This window comes from Carcharhinus amblyrhynchos, chromosome 22, assembly GCF_965287045.1.
Source record: "Carcharhinus amblyrhynchos chromosome 22, sCarAmb.v2.hapA, whole genome shotgun sequence".
In the NCBI taxonomy this organism is placed as follows: domain Eukaryota; kingdom Metazoa; phylum Chordata; class Chondrichthyes; order Carcharhiniformes; family Carcharhinidae; genus Carcharhinus; species Carcharhinus amblyrhynchos.
The window spans coordinates 13,800,228-13,821,680 of record NC_137345.1 but is presented as its reverse complement, the minus strand read 5'-3'; the positions used below and the strand labels follow the sequence as shown (position 1 = coordinate 13,821,680).

Here is a 21,453-nt window from a genome sequence, read left to right as displayed (position 1 = left end):
TGGGCAAGTCCCCTCCTGCAAAGACCATGTGCTCCTTGCAGTTTCACAACCCATGGGCAGCACACGTGGCACAGTGGTTAGACTGCTGCCTCTCAGCGCCAGTGACCCAGGTTCGATTCCCAGTTTGGGTCATTGTTATGATGCAAAGGGAATTATTCTGAGTTATTGTTGAGTTCTTTATTCAACTTATCATTAAGGCTGGTGTTTATTTCAATGCACCAGGCTAGTTTCGTTTAGCAAATCATCTTGGTCTTCCTCATTTACACTTATGGCATCAATCAGAGGTTGATTTTTTTTTTTAATAAGGAACAGAATGATTTAATCTGAATTCTTGAGTCTCCCTTCTCACCAATTAAGATGAAGATCTTCATGAATAACAATTTCACAGGTCAGCTTTGAATTAATTAGGTCTTGCACACTCTAAGACAGGAATAAGAAACCAGAATCTGATTTGCAAACCTTGCATACATATGTGCCCCAAACACCGAGGTAGAAATGCATCATGATCGTAGTCTCTCTCAGGCTGCGATCCACCCAAGAACCATTAAGAAGTGGTCCTCAATCTTCCTCCTGAATAACTGGAGCAAAGTGGTGATACCCCAACGGGCAGATCACCAGTGTGGTGTAACAATTAACAGCCCTCAAGTAAATTCCATACTGGGGAAGAATTTTTGAATGGGCAATGGGAAGGGTGGGTGATTGTCTGTGAAATCAATGTGAGCATACCTCTTCTTCCTGGTTCCGAGAAAGAGTTTTTTTAAAAAAGTTCCCCACAAAATATTGTTTTAACCTGCCATTGACATGGTAAGAAGTCTCAACACCAGGTTGAAGTCCAGCAGGTTTATTTGGAAACGTGAGCTTTCGGAGCACTCCATCAGATGAATCAGCATTCCGAAAGTTCATGCTACCAAATAAACCTGTTGGACCCTAGTCCAACGCCAGCATCTCCACATCATGGCTGCCGTTGACAGTCACAGGAGCTGTTGGAAGCTCCTCTTAACTCCTAATGCCTGTTTATCAATAACTGATTTTCGACCAGAGGTCCACAGGCATTGGGAATTTGCAGTGTGTTTTAGGTTTCCTGAGGGGGGGGCGGGGGGGGCAGGGAGAGAATGGCCTTGTGAAGTATGCAGGGTTGGGGTGAGGCCAGACAAGGGAACACATTTATTTTTAAAGGATAATATGCCTGGTTGTGCCACCAGCAAAATGTTAGTCGAGTGATTTAGCTGAATTTCTATCAGATTAATTAGGAAGTTACTAAATTTTCCATGCCTGCCATGTGCATTTTACTCGGACATAAACATTCTAATTTAGGGGGCCATACAGCGGCACAGTGGTTAGCACTGCTGTCTCTCAGTGCCAAGGACCCGGGTTCAATTCCGGCCTCGGGTCAGTGTCTGTGTGAAGTTTGCACTTTCTCCCCGTAACCTGCATGGGTTTCTTGCGGATGTTCCGGTTTCCTCCCACATTCCAAAGATGTGCGGGTCAGGTTGATTGGCCATGCTAAATTGCCCCTAGTGTCAGGGGGTTTAGTAGGGTAAATATGTGGGGTTACGGGAATAGGATCTGGGTGGGATTGTGATCGGTGTAGACTCAGTGGGCCAAATGGCCTCCTGCGCTATAAGGATTCTATGATAATTACACCTACAGCTATACACGGCTACAGAAGATTTAGATCGACCTTACCCTATCCCTAACACATCACTAATACACTCATGGAATTGTCCCCTCAAAGACCTCAGGAGAGCCATTATTTCCTCCACAGCTGCTGCCGAGCCCCTTGATGACTATTTCCAGCATTTCCTGTTTTTACTTCAAAACCCTGTACCAGTTGAAAGCAGTGTTGTCCCAACGCTAACTCCAACTGCCTTGTGGTGGGTTTTTTTATCAGAAAAGTTGGCATAACACCAGTTGTGACACCACTGCATTCCACCAAGGCTGAGCACATCTCCCTAACTGAATCCCAAGGCAAACCTATTCTCTCAATTGCAATCTTCGGCTGTTAATCCCTAAAATAATGCATCTATTTGGGTCAAATGAAAAAAAAACAACTAATCAAGGGAACAAGCTCAAGTTTTTTTTAACTTGTATTGGGGGTTATAATCGTGTTTGCATTCAGAGTGAAACATGTAATGTGATACAAGCTTATTAACCGGCATGGAGATATAGACCTTTACCATTCCTCTCTCCAGCCACCTATGCTGCCTCAAATATTTAGTATGCGACCAACAAGGATATTTTGGCCTTGGAGGGAGTGCAGAGGAGGTTTACTAGGCTGATGCCGGAGTTGAGGGGGTTGAGCTATGAGGAGAGGCTGAATAAATTAGGCTTGTACTCGTTAGAGTTTAGAAGAATGATGGGAGATCTCATTGAGACGTATAAGATGATGAATGGGATGGATAGGATAGAGGTGGAAAGACTCTTCCCGCTCAAAAAAGACAGTAGGACTAGGGGGCACAGCCTCAAGATAAAGGGGGGGCGGTTCAGAACGGAGTTGAGGAGGAACTTCTTCACTCAAAGGGTGGTGAATCTCTGGAATTCTCTGCCCGTTGAAGTGGTGGAGGCTGCCTCACTAAATATTTTTAAGACTCGGGTTGATGGGTTTTTGATAAGAGAGGGGATTAAGGGTTATGGGGAGAGGGCGGGAATGTGGAACTGAGCCACGACAGATCAGCCATGATCTTATTGAATGGCGGGGCAGGCTCGAAGGGCTAGATGGCCTACTCCTGCTCCTATTTCTTATGTTCTTATGTAACAAGTGTCAGTTGTGTTTTGAACATCTGGTTCCTTAGAAGAGGAGCCAAAAGGTTTTGGAAACTTGTGCGGTTTTGTGGAATAGTGGCCTGCAGAACATATCTAACTGCGGTGGATAATATTTACCCACGTACGTGTGGTGGAGGTGCTTCAGATACTTGAATGAACGTTTGCCCATAGCGTTTGGAGAAAACAAAATACATCGTAGAATGAATCTTTGTTCACCTTCCAAAAAGAAAGTTTATTGCTGAATAAACATTATCTGCCCCTGGTGTAAAATTGGCCTGCCAAAGCACATGAAGATTATGGAAGGAAACAGTGGCTCTCCCGTGGCCTTTGCAAGTTAGGACAATCCTGTGAGCTTATTAGTGATGTGCTAAGAATAGGGTATGGTGGATCCAAATCTTCTGTAGCACTGTGCAGTTGTAGGTATAATTAGAATGTTTATGTCCAAGTAAAATGTACATGGCAGACATGGAAAATTTAGTAACTTCCAGGTTAACTTGGTAGAAAGTCAGCTAATGATTCGACTAACATTTTGCTGGTGTCCTCTTGTACTCTTGGCCTCCCCATCTCCCCGACTCCTTGCCAGCTCCAGACCTTTACTTTTCCAGGTCTTTACTCCAGATCTTGCCATCCTTCTGTAGTTCTGGCAAATGTCTGGTGCAACCCTTAGTTGTTGTTCTAGGCGGGTGTCTGCTTCTGCATTGCCGAACTGCTCTCTGGTTTGGATGTCCTGGTAATCGTTGGTTACCAATCCTGGTATTAGTTTTTCAGGCTGGATTCAAAGTTGAGTGCAGAGTCCCTTGCCATTAGGGAATTGGATGGGACCAGACTGCATTGTAAAGGGGTAGACCTGTACGCACGCAGTGCTGTGTAAAGGCTCTCATCCTTTGTAGGAGGGCTTTGACCATGCATGCCTCTTTTGGACCTCCCCACTTAATTGTGCATCTCGGGAAGCTGAGGTGATGATGGAAGCCAGATGTGGTGGTGGAAGACAGAGTAAACATTTGGAAAGTGTGGGCCATTATTCAGTGTGATATCGACTGGGATGCTATGGGTCCCACTACTACTTCAATGCCTTCATTACTGCCCCTGTGGTAGTCATCTATAATTGCTTCACCCTGACCCATCTAATCCAATGCAATGAGGAACCATTTACTGTTGAAGACAAATGGGCCAAAGCCCAGCCCCTCTCATGGCTTGGTAGGGAAATATGTGGAGATGAGGGGCTTTCTTTGGTCCTGCCGTTGTAGCGAACACACTTGTTCCTTCACTGTGACCTCCATGCCCTGGAAATGCCTGGCCTCCAGACAGTGGATTAGGCCAGTGCCCTGAACTCAATAATACACAGATGGCCCTGCTGCGTTTTCTGCAAGATCTGTGGCTGAAGGGAAGCTGGCCAGTTGTAGACCAGGAGATCATCCATGACCATAAAATGGTTTTGTTTGAGCCCAGCTTTTATGGTGCAACTGCTTGTTCTCTGCTGTGAGCACCGTCATTGGCAGTAAGGATGGATACAGGCATATTCCTTATCACTTATTTGTTCCTGACAAATTTATTGAAGATTATCTGTGGCCACTGACTGGTGTCTCCTCCTCAATTGGATGTACGCTTCCAGATCTGAGATTTGCGTCCTATTTTGTCAGAGGGCCTACTGTAGCCATGGAAAGTCTCTCTTTGGTTTTGATCTTTGGTATATCCCATCTCATAGGCAATCTGAACTGATGCTTTGGAGAGCTCACATTTCTCATTTAGCGTCAATCCTGCTTCCTGAAGGCACTCTAAGACTGCTGAGAATCTCTTTGTCATGTTCCTCCACTGTTGCACCATGAATCAATGTATCAGCCAATATATCAATATATGTAGCTCCCTGTGTGGCTAACGTTGTACCTTGGAATATTGCTGGCATTGACGTGATTCCAAAAGCAGGCAGTTAAAGTAGAATTGCCGAATAGGGTGAAAAATGGGGTCAGCAGCCTGGACTCTTAAAAGTTGAAAAAGCTACTGTTGGCATCCAGCTTTGAAAATACCGTACTCTTTGAGAGTTCATCAGATTTTCGTCCACAGAGGACACGGGAGTCAGTATTATGTTTCTGTCGGCGAGGGAACTCGGAGGACGTGGGACTTGGTTACGGATTTTTTTGAGCTGTGTAAGGCTGATGCAGATATCATCCCGAAACAACTTGGTGTTGGTGGTGTGGCTGGGGAGGTGACTCCTGTGTTTGTCATCTTGTTGCTGCACTTGTTTCGTGAGTATTTACCCTAGCTAGTCCCCCCGACACTAAGTGGCAATGTAGCACGAGCAATCCACCTAACCCGCACATCTTTGGACTGTGGGAGGAAACCAGAGCACCCAGAGGAAACCCACGCAATCACAGGGAGAACGTGCAAACTCCACACAGTGTGACCCAAGCCAGGAATTGAACCTGGATCCCTGGCACTGAGGCAACCACTGTGCCACCATGTCACCCTGGAGTAAGTGAGGAATCTTTTGTGGTGTGCATAGGCTCACGGGTTTAGCATCTTCTGTGTGATCTTGTATGCTTATGTCAGGCACCCCTGTCCTATGAAGAGTTTCAGGAACTTGGGACCAGGATGTTGTTGGTTGACCTCATCAATTTTATGTGGAGGATTAAGTTCAAGACAAGATTTACAGCTTAGTGGTGAACAGTTGTGGTTGTGGACTACGAGCTGAAGTCTCTTGGATTCTTTTATCCTTGTATGTCAGTGCTGATCGAAGGTTGCCTTTCACTGGAAGTTTCTTGCCTTCTGTTCTGCATGCTTGTGTTATAGCTACCATCAACCATTGTATCACCAGCCGTGGTTCGCCTTCTGACTGAACTGTAACGCTGACTCCCATGTTTGATTTAATGTTTGTGAGAGAGCTATTAACTGTAATGTCTGTTAAACCAATATAAAAATCCTCATCCAAGAAGCTTGGCTGTTTGTCCTGTTCTTGTGTGGTCTCGCTGTCATGAATCATCTTTTGGGTCTTCTGTGTGTTTAGCTGTTTTGGCCTTGCACAGTTTGTTGAAGAACCCAATTCTGTTACATTGAAGGTTTTGGCCTGAAATTTGCAGGGCATTGGTCTCAACTGTGGGGGGCGCTTTGCTCCACAGTAGCAGCATATTCGTTCTACTGATCAGTTAGGGTGTGGCTTCCCTTGGCCTGGAGTGTCCCTGTTTCTGGCTGTTCAACTAATTGGTGGGATTTCCTTTGTACTTATTTCTCTTAAAATAGACATGTACTGCACCTGAGTTCAGATTATCTAACAGCCTGGATAGCTTTTTCAATGGTTGGATCTTCCTTCGCTTGTAGTACGTCTCTTGCAGTTGTCTGTAATTCCTGCGACTATTCTATCCCTCATTCAGATTTTGGGTCCCCATATTGACACTCTTGAGTCATCCTGTACAGATTCTTAATGAACAAGTCTGCAGGTTCTCCTAGCTAGACATGATTATTAAATTTCTCTCTTTCGAGGAGTCTTAGGTTCAGATAATCATTGGTTTTTGTGCGTCAGATTTAGCAGATTCGTTGATTCCTTGTCTAGCAATAACTATTGGGCCTATCAAGTAAAGCAGGGTGTTAACTTGTTGAACTTCCATCTTTTTATCATGATCTAAAGTAGTTGTGAATCTAAGGAATCTTTTTCTCCAAAGTCCTCCAGTTATGCGTTTGAACGGGCTATGGACAAGTCCAAAGTGAAATGGAAGAGTGGATTTTCGATCACTGTTTATGTTGAACCTATGTTCAGCTTTAAGCAGATGCTGAAATTCACGATTGCAACGCCATTCACTTGAAAGCTGCAATTGCCGGTTTTTGGTGAGCTCGTGCTCAGCCTTCGAACTAATTTAACCAATGGCTGCATGGATCCTCTAACTATTGATGTTGCCATTTCAGTGCTATCCTATAGGGCTGTGAAAGCAGAGAATCTTGGCTCTTACCTGTCCTTGAAGCTGATTCTCTCGTCACAGTTCTTTGGAACTAATTATTTTCTTCGACCCTTTTCAGAGTGAGCTTGGACCACTCGTATTCAGGTGCCAAGTTGGGGGTCTGGCTTTTTTTTCTGACAGAGCTTTTAAAGAGCAACTTCTGACCACTGAACTAATTAAAAATTTTGTAGGACTTGCTCTACGCTAGCATTTAAAACCTTTAGCTCAGCCCTGCAGCATCTGCTGACTCTGCATCCTGAGCACAGAAGCTGGACTTCCAAGCGATTCCATAGACTCTTCTGCAGTAAGGAACTTCAAATGTCTGAGTTCAGCTTCCAAGCCTTTCTCTGGTGCTTTTCCATGGCATTGATTCTTCTGTACGTCTGCTTCACTAGCTTTGCTTCAGGTCAATGTGCTATTTCAAGTTTTTCTTCACTCTTGCAGGATTTTGGTTTCTCTCTGCATTTATTGTGGTTTGGGTTTTTTTCCCATTTACTTACACAATGTCATAGGGTGTTGTAACCACTCAGTAGGCTTTGGTGAGAGTCTCCATGGTCTTGGGTAGGTTAACTGTATGTATTTATTATTAACAAGAATTATGTGCGTATATGCAGTAAAGAATTTAAGCTAGGAGTTATCTCCATGCTTGCTTGTGCACACAATTCTGTCTAACACTAGATTGACCCCTACATCCAGGTCATGTGTTCCTTGCATTACCGCATGGCTGCTATTGTATTCGGGGTCCATGTTAACTCTATGGCCAAAATCCTACCTTCTCGCCCAAGCCGGAATCGGGGCAAGTGAGGTTCCCAGAACGGAAATCTCCATTGGCCTTGGGCAGGATTTTACGTCTCGCCTGAGCAAGGCCATAAAATCCCACGCTATGTGTGCCAGAGCCTTGAACTACACCAGATGATCACTGGCTCAAGATGATTAATAAAATGTCCAAGAGCAACATTTAGTTAGAATATAGAATTGGTTGCATGAGGCCATTTCAGTTGTGACTTATAAAGAAAATTGGATAAGCAGGAAGAAAGAGAACTTGGCAAGTTTCAGGGAAAGAGCAGGGGTATGGGACTACAAGGTTGCTCTTGGAGAGTGAGCCAGCAGGAACAGATGGATTGAACACCCTCCTTCAATGCTATATTTATCTGGTTTGCGTTAGTAAATATGTTCTTTCTCTTCAAACTTCAACTTGTCCTGAACAATTTTTGACCAATACAGGACTTTGGGAATCTGAGGTCAACAGTTAAAAGTAATGGTAACTGTTGCTGTGAAACCGTGTGGGGGAAAGAGTGGATGTAACACTTGCAAATCAAGCATCAAGGTGGCAGCTATTTTACCATGTGCTGTTTCTAGGCGTATGATTCAGAAACCCTTCTCAGGATTAGCCAGCAAATCCAGTGATGTCCCAGAGGAGCATTTTTTGGATTCCTTCAGCACTGTTTTTCCAGATAGATGTCCCATCATTCAAACCTTACATTTGGCGTGCAAGCATCTTTACTTTGTGCCCTGTAGTGAAAAAAACTTCTACAAATTAAATTACCGCCACCCTTTCTCAGTCCATTTAACGTCTTGGGCAGCATGGTGGTACAGTGGTTAGTACTGCTGCCTCATGGCGCCAGAGACCCGTGTTCAAATCTGGCCTTGGGTGACTGTTTGGAGTTTGCATGTTCTCCCTGTGTCTCTGTGGGTTTCCTCCAGGTGCTCTGATTTTCCCCCACACTCCAAAGGGTTAGGTCGATCGGACATGCTAAATTGACCCTTAGTGTCAGGGGATCTGGTGGGGTAAATAAGTGGGGTTACGTTGATCAGGATTGTTTGTGCTGATGCGATGGCCAAGTGGCTGCCTTCTGCACTGTAAGAATTCTATGATTCTACCTTGAGGAGATCTCCTCTTAGGCTTATATTAATATAGCCACTTGAGCCAGCTGTCGGAGGCAAATGCAAGAGTGTGCCATTTCTATTTTGTTCAGTTTTCTCTTGTCCAGGGCTGACGTCTGGCTGATAATGTGGTATTTGTGAGTGTGAACCCCCTGTTGCAGTGCTGGTTCTAAATGTCTCCCAGACGCTGTAATGTACTGCGCTGTGTGAACAAAACTTGCAATGTTTATTTCTGTGAAAAGTCAGCCTCCAGAATAGTGCTGCAGCGACGCCTGTTCGTCTCGCCCTGCATGTGCAACACACAGCAACATTTCCTGTGATTATAGCAATGATCTTGGCATTATTAACTCCCATTCCAACACCGCCAGGCTGTGACAGACGGAATGAAATACTGGTGCCCGCTGCCCCCTACAGGTGCTACATAGCGACAAATGATTTCAGAGGTTGAATTTATTCCTATTTTCATTCAAATTTGTGTTGGCTTTCTTGAGCAATACAGCTGTATCTCTTTTCTGGTGCATATTTGGTCTTGATTGGCAGTTGTGCATAATGGGGATGAAGAGTACGTGGCAAACAAGGCTTCATGAAATCGTAAAATATTGCTAACATGAAAGGAGGATTGAATTTGAGCCCCAGTTTTTTTTCTTAGAAATAACCTGCAAAGATTAATTTTTATGTTACTATTTCTAACATTCGGCCTCTTGGAGCTTCTGTAACCAATCTTTGCTCCATCAAATGCAAGGGGAGGTGATAGCCTCGTGGTATTATCGCTTGACCATTAATCCAGAAACTCAGACAATGTTCTGGGGACCTGTGTTCAAATCCCACCGCAGCACTTGGTGGAATTTGAATTCAATTTTTTTAAAAATCTGGTATTAAGAATCTACTGATGACCATGAAACCATCGTCAATTGTCATAAAAGCCCACCTGGGTCACTAATGTCCTTTAGGGAAGGAAATCTGTCATCCTTATCTGATCTGGCCTACGTGTGGCTTCAGGGCCATAGCAATGTAGTTGACTCTCAACTGTCCTTGGGAGACTAGGGATGGGTAACAAATGCTGGTCAGCCAGCAACACTCATCTCCCAGGAATGAATATAACAGAAGTTCCTGATTTGAGTTTGGATCCTGTTGCCTTTTTTTTACTGTCTTAAACAAAAATGCAACCAGTCACTAACATTATAATAAGATTTTCTAGTTGTTATCACACTGCTATTTGGAGACTGCATGTTTCCTACAGCTGTGACATTTCAAAACATTTCCAAAGTGTTTAATTAGTCACAATGTCCTTTTAAAATGTTCTGGGTTCAAGAAAGATGCCACATCAATACAAGTCTGCCTGTTAGATTGGATCTCTGACCCTCTGTCTTTTTAATCTCTAAAGGGCATTGCAGGAACAGATGTGGCAAAAGAAGCCTCGGACATCATCCTGACCGACGATAACTTTACCAGTATTGTTAAAGCAGTGATGTGGGGCCGCAACGTCTATGATAGCATCTCTAAATTTCTGCAGTTCCAGTTGACAGTAAATGTAGTTGCAGTCATTGTTGCATTTACTGGTGCCTGCATCACCCAGGTATACTTTTTCTGGAATCACATTATGTTGAATGAAATGTATCTTGCTTTCCTCTTTCAACACTCTCTGCTGTTGTATATGGGCAGCACTGGCACAGTGGTTAACGCTGCTGCCTCACAACACCAGAGACCCAGGTTCAATTCCAGCCGCAGGTTGCACCTTCTCCCCATATCTGCGTACGTTCACCCCAGAGCTCAGGTTTTCTGCCACATTCCAAAGGTGTCCAAGTTAGCTGGATTAGCCATGCTAAATTGTCTCTCGGTGTCTAAAAGATGTGCAGGTTAGATGGATTAGCCTTGCTAAATTGTTCCTTGGTGTCCAAAAGATGTGCTGGTTAGGTGGATTAACCGTGCTAAATTGTCCTTTGGTGTCCTAAAAGATGTGAAGGTTAAAGGGATTTGCTGTGGTAAATGTATGGCTTTACAGGGGTAGGGTGGAGGAGAGGGCCTGGGTGGATGGAGCATTGGTGCAGACTTAAAGGGCTGAATAGCCTCATTCTGCACAGTAGGGATCCTGTGGTTATATATCTTTGCTCTGATTTTAAATGTTTGATTTGCCCTCTGCATTTTCTGACTTCCCTAGTCTGGTTTTCATGATCAGGTTTTCGCATTGTTGGATTTCCATCGTTGAGTCCCTAAATACAACTTATCTGCTAGTTAACTATATTGTCAAAGTGGCAATCTCATTGCTTGAAATAGTGTCGGAGGATTGCAAAGATCGGAAAAAAAACTGCAAAAATAGCAATAATTAATGAAACACTAGCAGTCAGCAGAAACATGGTAGATGAGGTTTTCTGCACCTTGTGTGAGCATGTCATGAGACAGAGTTCATTGTTAAAGTGGAAATCTTATGCCTTTGATGTAGAAAATATTTTCAAAAAAATTCATTTGCTGTAAACTGGGCCAGGTGTTAGGGCGAAGGGAAAAAGGTGCATGTTCTCTTGCTGGTCCTGTTGGAAATGACAGGATCAGCAGTGAGGTTGTCATGTGAGAACGGGTGTTTTAATTATAAATTCTGCTGACACTGCACCTTGTCGTGACATGGCATTTCAAGGAAGCTCCTGATGTAAGCCTCCAGTTTGGTTGAGAGATAGCTGAGCTCTGCAGGCAACCACAATCAATGAGTTAGAATTAGTTCTAGAGTGATGCTGGCTCTGTTCTTAGTCAAGAAAAGACAGGCAAGAAAGAGTAAAACTGAACAGAGATTTCAAGTGACCTTGGTGAATAAAATGTGGGCAGCACTGTGGTTAGCACTACTGCCTCACAGAACCAGGGACCTGGATTCAATTCTAGCCTTGGGTGGCTCTGTGTGGAGTTTGCAAATCCTCTGTGTCTGCACGGATTTCCTCTGAGTGCTCCAATTTCCCCCCACTCTCCAAAGATGTGCAGGTTAGATGGAATAGCCATGATAAATACTCAGGGTTATGGGATAAGGCAGGAGGGGAGGGCCTGGTTCAGATGCTCTTTCGGTGAGTCAGTACAGCCTCGATGGCCAGATGGCCTCTTTCTGCTCTGTAGGGATTCGATGATGTAGATTTTTTTTTTGGTTTGCATTTGTGACATAGGAACCTACATTTACTCAAACCACTGACAAAAGCTGGTGGGTTTAATTCTATCCTTGTCAATTCTAAACCAGGATTCTCCACTCAAAGCTGTTCAGATGCTCTGGGTGAATCTGATCATGGACACGTTTGCTTCCTTGGCCCTGGCAACTGAACCACCAACAGAATCTCTTCTGCTTCGCAAGCCTTACGGCAGGAATAAGCCACTAATCTCCCGGACAATGATGAAGAACATTCTGGGTCATGCAGTTTATCAGCTCACTATTATCTTCACACTTCTCTTTGCAGGTCTGTGGTATCATTTGTACATTTGGTTTCTTGCATTTCATTCCTGCTGCAGTGCTGAACTTCAGTAAAGCAGTTAACGTGGTGCCATGTACGTATCCTGAGGGAAGTGGTTATTTCTTCTCGAAAAGCCACGCTCCTGAATGATAAAGCTTCAATATGCACCACTTCTCGTTCACAATGTTATTCAATCCTGTTTATCAATCAGGGAGCAAAAATCAATGACTGCCATTAAATTTTAATTTAAAATCTTCATTTGTGTTGCCAGAAGCTTAGACGTTGTCATGAAGTATAATCCCAAGTTATTCAGTAAAAGCATTTTTTTCCCCCCCCTATGATTTGCTCCAGTGGTGGTACCACTGCTCAATGCCCCACTATCAACATCCCGGTGGCCCACCATTGAACTCTGCTGGTCTCTCAAATGCTGTAGCTACAAGAGCAGATCAGAGGCTGGGATTCCTGCTGAGTGCAATCACCTCCCAACTCCCCAAAGTCTGTTCACCGTTGACCAGTCACAGGTCAGGAATGTGATGGAAAACTCTCCCCTTGCCTGGATGGGGACAGCTCCATCAACACTCAAGAAGTTTGACTTCATCCAAGACAAAACATCCCACTTGGTTAACACCCCATCCACCACATTCAGCATTCATTCTCTCCACCAGCGATGTACAGTGTGTACCATCTTCAAGATGCACTGCAGCAAGGCTCCTTCGACAGCACTTTCCAAACCCGTGACCTCTACCATCTAGAAGGACAAGGGCCATAAATGCAGGGGAACAACACCGCCTACTAATTACCCTCCAAACCCCACACGATTCATGATGTGGAAATGTTGTTGTTCCTCCACTGTTGTTGGACCAAAATCTTGGAACTCCCTCCCCATCAGCACTGTGGGTTCACCTATACCAATTAGGACTGCAGTGGATCAAGAAGGTAGCTCACCAGCAACTTGAGGGAAATGGGGATGGGTAATAAACAGCAAAACTTCCTATAAAGGAATAAATAAATAAACTATTAAATAGGAATTGTTCCCAGTGCAGGCAGCCAGGTCAAACTTAATGCAGTACTGTGTATATATTTATGTCAACTCTGTGAACATTAACAAAGGTCACATTCCACAATTGTTGAGACCACTGCCATTGCTCAAACGTAAACCAAATCAACCAATGTCGTTCCAGCCTTGAAAGTAAATTAAAATAGCAATTGCAGAATGAGACAAGTATAATGTGCAGTTACAATGCAAAACAAAAGCAATTCTGGTGGGTAGAATAGTAGACTTGTGGCCAGTGTCAGCACTGATACGGATTCTATCGTGAACATTTTAACCTTTCCGGTCAAGTATAGTAATAGGAATGGAAACCAAGTCAAACTGACTAGGCTTCATCCATATATACATAAGTGGGGAGGCAAAAGCCTAGTGGTATTATCACTAGTCTATTAATCCAGAAATATAGCTCATGTCCTGGGGACCTGGGTTCAAATCCCACCACGGCAGATGGTGGAATTTGAATTCGATTTTTAAAAATCTGGAATTAAGAATCTACTGAGGGCCATGAAACCAATGTTGATTGTTGGAAAAACCCATTTGGTTCACTAATGTCCCTTTAGGGAAGGAAATCTGTCGCCCTTACCTGCTCTGGCTTACATGTGACTCCAGAGCCACAGCAATGTGGTTAACTCGCAACTGCCTTCTGAAATGGTCTATAAATGCTAGCCAGCCAGTGACGTCCATGTCCCATGAATGAATAAAAAATATATATCATAATCCACTTGGCATGCTGCACTCGATTTCTGGGTCTTGAGTCCCTGAAAAGATACCTTGGCCTTTGGGATAGGTGCACTGAATGTTCACTAGAATCAAGCTGAAGTTTAGAAAAGGGATCAATTATGAAGACTGGTTGCAAAATCTTGGCTCGTGCTCTTCAAAACAGAGCCAAATCATTTAGAAATGAAATAATGAAGTATTTTCTTTATGGTATGATGGTGGCCTATGCCAAAAGGTTATGCATACTCGTCAGTTACATTTGTTCAAGATAATGAATGATGGACTTTTGTTGTGTGACAAGGGATATCAAAGTTAAGGAAGCAGTCAGTCATGATCTAATTAGGGGAGGCAGTGGACTAATGGTATCATCACGAGACTATTAATCCAGAAATTCAGCTAATGTTCTGGAGACCTGGATTCCAATCCTGCCATGGCAGATGATAGAATTTGAATTCAATAAAAAAAAATGCCTGGAATTAAGAATCTACTGATGACCATGAAACCATGGTAGATTGTCAGAAAAACCCATCTGGTTCACTGATGTCCTTTAGTGAAAGAAACCACCCACCTTACCTGGCCAGGCCTACATGTGATTCCAGAGCCACAGCAATGTGGTTGACTCACAACAAACCTCTGAACAAGGGCAACTAGGGATGGGCTATAATTGCTGGCCACTAAGTAATGTCCATGTCCCACGAATGAATAAAACAAAATGACAGCATAGACTTGAGAGTAGAATGGCCTCTTGTTCCTATGTAGAGTTTTATATTGAGCCATGAGATGAAAGATTTAAGGAGGTAATTGCAGCTGTTGGGACCTAGAAAACTGAAGACATGGCTGCCAGCAGTGGGGCAAAGGCAGCGTGAATTGTGCAAGATTTGGTGGAATATTGAATTTTCGGAACACTTCCAGACTGGTAGTGGTTTGAGGGTTGGGGAGAGTGGAAGTCTGTATGTCAGTAAGAGCAGCAGTAATGAATGAGAGCAATTTGGTATGAGTTAAGATCAGGCCAGCAGAATTTTGGGTTAGCTTAAATTGATGAAGATTTGAGCGTGGGAGACTGGTTGGGAGGACAAGGGAATAGTTGAATCTGGAGCTGACCGAGATGGATGAAACTTTTGCCAGCAGAAGCCCAATATTAGCAAAGATGGATGTCATTTTTTATTTCATGGCTGAGAGCTTGTCCGATCAGAGGGTCAGCAAGGGCTCCATGGTTATGAAGAGTCTGGTTTAAACAGAAATAGTGAGTGTTGAGTGGTAGAATCAGTGGCCACTGTATATAGTTTATGGAGTGAGCTGAAGGCACTAGCTTTGTTCATCCATACTGAAGTGTTGGGGATGTAGAAAATACGAGCAGGGTAGGCCATTCAGCCTGACCAGCCTGCTCCGCCATTCATTATTATCATGGTTGATCATCCAACTCAATAGCCTGATCCTGTCTTCACACATATCCTTTAATCCCCTTCACCCTATATCTGACTCCATGTTGAAAACATGCAATGTTACGTCCTCGACTGCTTTCTGTGGTAGCAAATTCCACAGGCTCTCTGGGTGAAGCAATTTCTCCTCATCTGTCTTAAGAGGACTTGATCAATTTTTTTTAGAAAGGGCAGCATGGGCAATTTGGGCCAAGGGGCCTTTTCCCATCCTGCAAACCTCTATGACTCTATAATTTGCTCAGGTTTTAAACATAGAACACTATGTTTAAAAACAGGCCCTTCGGCCCACAAGTTGCGCCGATCATATCTCTACCTACCAGGCCTATCTATAAGCCTCAATCCCGTTAAATCCCATGTACTCATCCAGAAGTCTCTTAAAAGACCCCAGTGAGTTCGCTTCCACCACCACCGACAGCAGCTGATTCCACTCACTCACCACCTTCTGAGTGAAAAACTTACCCCTGACATCTCCCCTGTACCTACTCCCCAGCACCTTAAACCTGTGTCCTCTCGTAGCGACCATTTCAGCCCTGGGAAATAGGATGGATTCTCAGAGGCTATCTATACCTCTCAACATCTTATAAACCTCTATCAGGTCACCTCTCATCCTTCGTCTCTCCAGGGAGAAAAGACCTAGCTCCCTCAACCTATCCTCATAAGGCATGCCACCCAATCCAGGCAACATCCTTGTAAATCTCCTCTGCACCCTTTCAAAAGCTTCCACATCCTTCTTGTAGTGAGGTGACCAGAACTGCGTATGGTACTCCAAGTGGGATCTGACAGGGCCTTATAAACATCAATGAGGGAATCTGTGATGGCTGCTGAGGAGAACTTGACCAGCAATCCAAAATGTGATCAGTGTGTACTTTTAGAAACAGACTTTTGCATTTTTCCAGTTTGTGTTTGCTGACTGACTTCCCTCTGTTTTTCTCCCCTTTTCCCAGACCACAAATTAATTTGTACTTCCTGAGGAACCTTTACCAGGATTGAGTAATTGTACTCGCCTGAAGTTAATTTCTTCTTCTGGTCCCGTGTTGAGAAAAATGCCCTAGTGTTGGTGCTGTTTACAGCCCTGGAACCACGTGTTGGCACTGCATCATTGCTGTATTTCTCATGGCCAGTTGTCACCATGTGATCTCTACAATGATTTTCTCTATCAGTATGTCACAAAGCCAAGTTAATTGGTTAGCTTTTAAACCTTTTTTTTTCCAAAGGTTGAAGAGGTCAAGGACAGTCAGCTATTTAAAAACTCCTGGTCAGAAGTTTAACTGGAAGGACAGGATGTGATAAGGCTAGCCAGCCTCACTTGAATTTTCGTTTCCAACAGTTAATCTGAAGTGGCATTGGGAGGTCACTGAGCTCAAATCGAGTTGGTGTCACCTAATTGCAACAAGATTTTAGTGGTCAACTTGAAAGAAGAAAACTACCCATATCAGTTTAAGGGAAAAGTATGTGCACTTCAATGAAAAGTGTTACTGATCATTAAATTGCCACTGTTTTGAATTTGATTACTGCAGGTTATGAATAAGCTTAAAAAATAGTTGTAATGGCCAAGGCTGGGCATGATGTACTGCAAATTAATGTTTTTAATGCAAGGAACTCTTTTATTAGTGTTCTTAGTATTACCACTGATAGAAATCTCTCCATCAACCACAATTAGACATATAAACCTTATAGAAAGATTGTTGCGGCGTTTGCTGGACTTGCCAGCTTTGCATCAGCTGGGCGATTAATTAGGAATAGTCAGTATTAATAACCATATCCCAAAAGCAGAACTGCAACGTTAAAACTAAGGCCAGAATCAAAATCAAAAAGTTGTAAAATAATGAAACAAACTTGATACACTTGAACAACATGAGGATGAAAAGTTTTTCATCCTTGTGTTTGACAGCACAGCAGTACAGTGGCTCACAGTGCCAGGACCCGGGTTTGATTCTGGCCTTGGGTCACTGTCTGTGTGAGTTTGCACGTTCTCCCCATGTCTGTGTAGATTTCCTTCAGGTTTCCTGCCACACTCCAAAGATATGCAGATTTGATTGATTTGGCATGATAAATTGACCCTTAGAGTCAGAGGGACCAGCAGGGTAAATACGTGGGGTTACAGGGAGAGGGCCTGGGTGGAATTGATGTTGGTGCAAACTCAATGGGCTGAATGGCCTCCTTTTGCAGTGTAGGAATTCTATGATTCTATCGTATGCTTGCTTTTTATTCAATAAAGTAATCAATTTTATTAAACAAAATGAGGGTTAAAAAGTTTTTTTAATTGCCTTTTGTTCTGTTAATGAATCTAGTTTTACTTGAGGTACTCTTGTTTGCATTGAAGTGGAAATGGTTTGGAATTTCACTTGATTATTGGGTGCAAATTTTGGTTAACTGACACTGCTGCTTAAATAAATTCTTTCTAGTCTTTGATAAAACTGGTTTTCACAACTCTGAACTGTTTAAGGGGGCCTGGTCATGTTAAGTGAACTCGTTTCTGACCAAGGAAAGTTCAAACTAAAGAAAGCCCATGGAGACTGGACTCCATGCAACAAGATTTTAGTGCTCAACTTGAAAGGAGAAAACTACCCATGCCTTTTTAAGGGAAAAGTATGTGCACTTCAATGAAAAGTGTTACTGATCATTTAAATTGCCAGGGTTTTGAACGTAGGACTGACATTGCAAGTTGTTAATCAGCAAGCATTCTTTCCAGGTGAGAAGTTTTTTGACATTGACAGCGGGAGGAATGCTCCACTCCATGCTCCTGCCTCGGAACATTACACCATTGTGTTCAACACCTTCGTCATGATGCAGCTTTTCAATGAGATCAATGCTCGCAAAATTCACGGGGAACGGAACGTGTTTGAAGCAATTTTCCGGAATCCCATCTTTTGCAGTATTATTGTGGGCACTTTCCTCATTCAGGTAGGGCTGTTTTTCTAGTTGTTTATTTGTTTTTCTTTCTTAATGGGGGGGTTTAATTTTTAGCTCCCTTGCAAACCCATTCATTGGGGTGTGAGTGGGTGCTTAATCAGGTGAAATAATACAAGCAGTGCCAACCTGCTTCCACCCTCTGATTAATTTGCTGTCTTAGGGGTGGCACAGTGGTTAACACTGCTGCCTCAATTGTGCCAGGGAGCCTAGTTCTATTCCCGGCTTAGGTCACTGTAAGAATTCTCCCTGTGTCTACTTGGGTTTCCTCTGGGTGCTCTGGTTTCCTCCCACATGCTGTTAACATGCATTGGCCATGCTAAATTCTCCCTCAGTGTACCTGAACAGCTGCCAGAGTGTGACACAAGTGCACTTCTAAATGCATCTTAAATGTCATGAGAGTCTCTGCTTTCACCACCTTCTCAGGCAGGGAGTTCCAGACTTCCACCACCCTTCGAGTGAAAATGATTTTTGTCACATCCACGCTAAACCTACTACCCTTTACCTTAAATCTATGCCCCCTCCTCAAGGGGAAAAGTTCCTTCCTGTCTACTGTATCCATACTTTACCTAGTAATGGTAACCATGGAACTATCATTGTTGTAAAAACCCATCTGATTCATTATGACCCATAGGGAAAGAAATCTGCCATCCTTGCTTGATCTGACATACATGTGACTCCCGATACACAGCCCTTAACTGCCCTGTAAAGTAGGCAAGCATGGCATTCAGATCTAGGGCAGTTGGGAATGGGCAACAAATAATAACTTCATCTCATGAAAAAAAAATTTAAATCTCATGCCAAAGTACAAAGTATAGATCACACGCCATTCTGTCTGAAGGTACATTGTCGCACAATGCTTAGTGCAGCATGAGTTGCTTTCCCTCTGACTGGTTGAGAGGTTTTGGCTTCTCGTCTAACACCCATTTTTGAGCAAATTATTCTTGGGGTTAGAGATGGTATCGCTCAATTCTACGTGGCAAATCTAAAACTAAATGTAAAGGACTTGTTTGGTCAGTTTGTTGAAGGCATGGGGGCAAATTTTTCCATTCCCGCCACAGGAATTGGAGCGGACAAGGGGCGGTCATGGGGAGGTCTGTTGACCTTGGGCAGGATTTTCCGGTTTTGGGGAGAGCACTGCTGGAAAACCCCACCCATGGAGTATTTCATTAAACTGTATGTGTTCTCTCTGTAGCAATATAATTGTTACATTTTTCAATAGCAAATGCAAGTTGTTGTGCCCACTGCAATATGGCAGAGAATGCGGTGCACATGGTTTGCATTAGGGAGCACATTTTGTGCCCGTGGCAACAGGCAGATATGTACGTAGTGATAAATTTGATGCTCTTCTGCCCAGTGAAGTTTTGCTCACTTTACAATAAGTAGAAACTGAGATTATTGACTATAATTTTGTATTGAGAGTGGGGTACGTTCTTATGTATAACAGCAGACTTTTACAAGTATTGGCCTTTTAATCGGGCCTCATTTTAATCTCTTCCTGTTTACCTTAAGCATTTGGCAGACATCAGAGCTTGTTCGTTGTTCATTAAATCTAAGTTTCCCATAAACAACTTCTGAAAAGCGTGACAGGGTCTGAACATCAAATTAATCATTTGTTATTTTGAATTACCAATGTAAGTATTGTCAGTCTTCAAGCTGGTTGATACTTGCCAGAAACAGAGAGTGAACTTTTGGAAAGAAAGTCACTCCCATCTTCTATAAAAGTTTATTTATTAGTGTCACAAATAGGCTTACAGTAACATTGCAATGAAGTTACTGTGGAAAATCTCCCAGTTGCCACACTCTGGGCCTCTTCAGGTACACTGAGGGAGAATTTAGCATGGCCAATGCACCTAATCAGACTGTGGGAAGAAAACAGAGCACCTGGAGGAAATCCATGTAACCATGGGGAGAACATGTAGACTCCGCGCACACAAATAACTCCATCCCCCCCACCCCCCCCTTCAAAAAAGCTGGGAATCGAACCTGGATCCCAGGCACTGAGGTAGCGGTGCTAAACAGTGTGTTACTGTGCTCTTGGCCTTGAAGGGTAATTTTGTGATGGATAATTTTCAAAACATGAATTTACAGTGGGCACCTCGCCTGCAGGGAATGCACATCAGAAATTCAGACGTCCTTTTCCATCCATTCGTTTGAGTAGGGGCAAAAAAAAATGCATCCTGATTCCCAGCGCATGCCTATTAATGGCAAATCCTCCTGCAGCAACTTGGTTCTGCACATTTACCCATGTAATGTAAACTTCAGTTGTGAGAAATTTGTACAACTGCAGACCTTTGCAGCAGAATCTCACTTCAATTGTGTGGATGGCTTTCACAATCTGGAATTTGACTGCCATTAGATCAAATTCAAAACTAAAGGGGCTTCAACACGCTCGGACACTAATGTCCTCAGTAATTTCCCCAGGTTACACCCTCCTTACTACAATCATGTGTATCTAATGCCATTTTGCATCATTATAAAACTAAGAGAACTGATGACATTGCACAGGTGTGGAGTTCCTGCACCATTTATACCTCTAACCAGAGCAGCAAAAGGTGAAATTATTGTGGCCAACAAACGTGGCGAAACATGTAGTTTAGTTCTCATGCTTTTGGGGTGATTTAGGAAAATATCAATATCCTGGTGCCATCTGACAAATCATTGCTCACGTGCTTATTTAATCAAACTCTGACTTAAGAGTGATGGTAAGGAATTTGCTATGGAACTGAAATATCAAGTTTGATGTAGAGTTGCAGAAGAACGTGCTGATGAATTTTGAGATTTAAATCCAATATTTAGGCCATGCTAAATTCTCCCTCCATGTACTGAACCGGTGCCAGAGTGTGGCACCTCGGGCTTTTCACTAACTTCATTGCAGTGTTAATGTGACGCTGAAAAATAAACGTTAACTAAAACATGTCAGTATAAAATTTGGTCTCATCAAGCTTTTTGCCAGCTTATCCATTAGAGGCGAAGCGATGGCCTAGTGGTATTATCACTGGAGTATTAACCCAGAAACTTGGCTAATGTTCTGGGGACCCAGGTTCAAATCTTGCCGCAGCAGATGGTGGAATTGGAACTTGTTTTTTTTTAAAATCTGGAATTAAGAACCTACTGATGATCCATTACACCATTGTCAATTGTCGGGAAAACGCACCTGAATCACTAGTGCCCTTTTTAGTGAAGGAAATCTGCTGTTCTTACCTGGTCTGGCTGACGTGTGACTCCAGAGCCACAGCAATATGGTTGACTCTCAACCGCCCTCTGATCAAGGGCAGATAGGGATGGGCAATAAATGGTGGCCAGTCAGTAACATCCATGTCCCACAAATGAATTTAAAAAAA

General features: G+C 43.3%; 1 protein-coding gene across 8 annotated transcripts in view; it reads left to right on the top strand.

Moving 5' to 3' along the window:
• LOC145356936 (plasma membrane calcium-transporting ATPase 1-like) overlaps positions 1 to 21,453 on the top strand; it is a 259,985-nt gene that overhangs the window by 214,059 nt on the left and 24,473 nt on the right. For all 8 annotated transcript variants that reach the window (XM_080209940.1, XM_080209943.1, XM_080209939.1 and 5 more), the window contains 3 exons: positions 9,958 to 10,149; positions 11,785 to 11,998; positions 17,892 to 18,103. In XM_080209940.1, the coding sequence (XP_080066066.1) occupies positions 9,958 to 10,149; positions 11,785 to 11,998; positions 17,892 to 18,103 (618 nt within the window). The remainder of the gene's footprint in view (positions 1 to 9,957; positions 10,150 to 11,784; positions 11,999 to 17,891; positions 18,104 to 21,453) is intronic.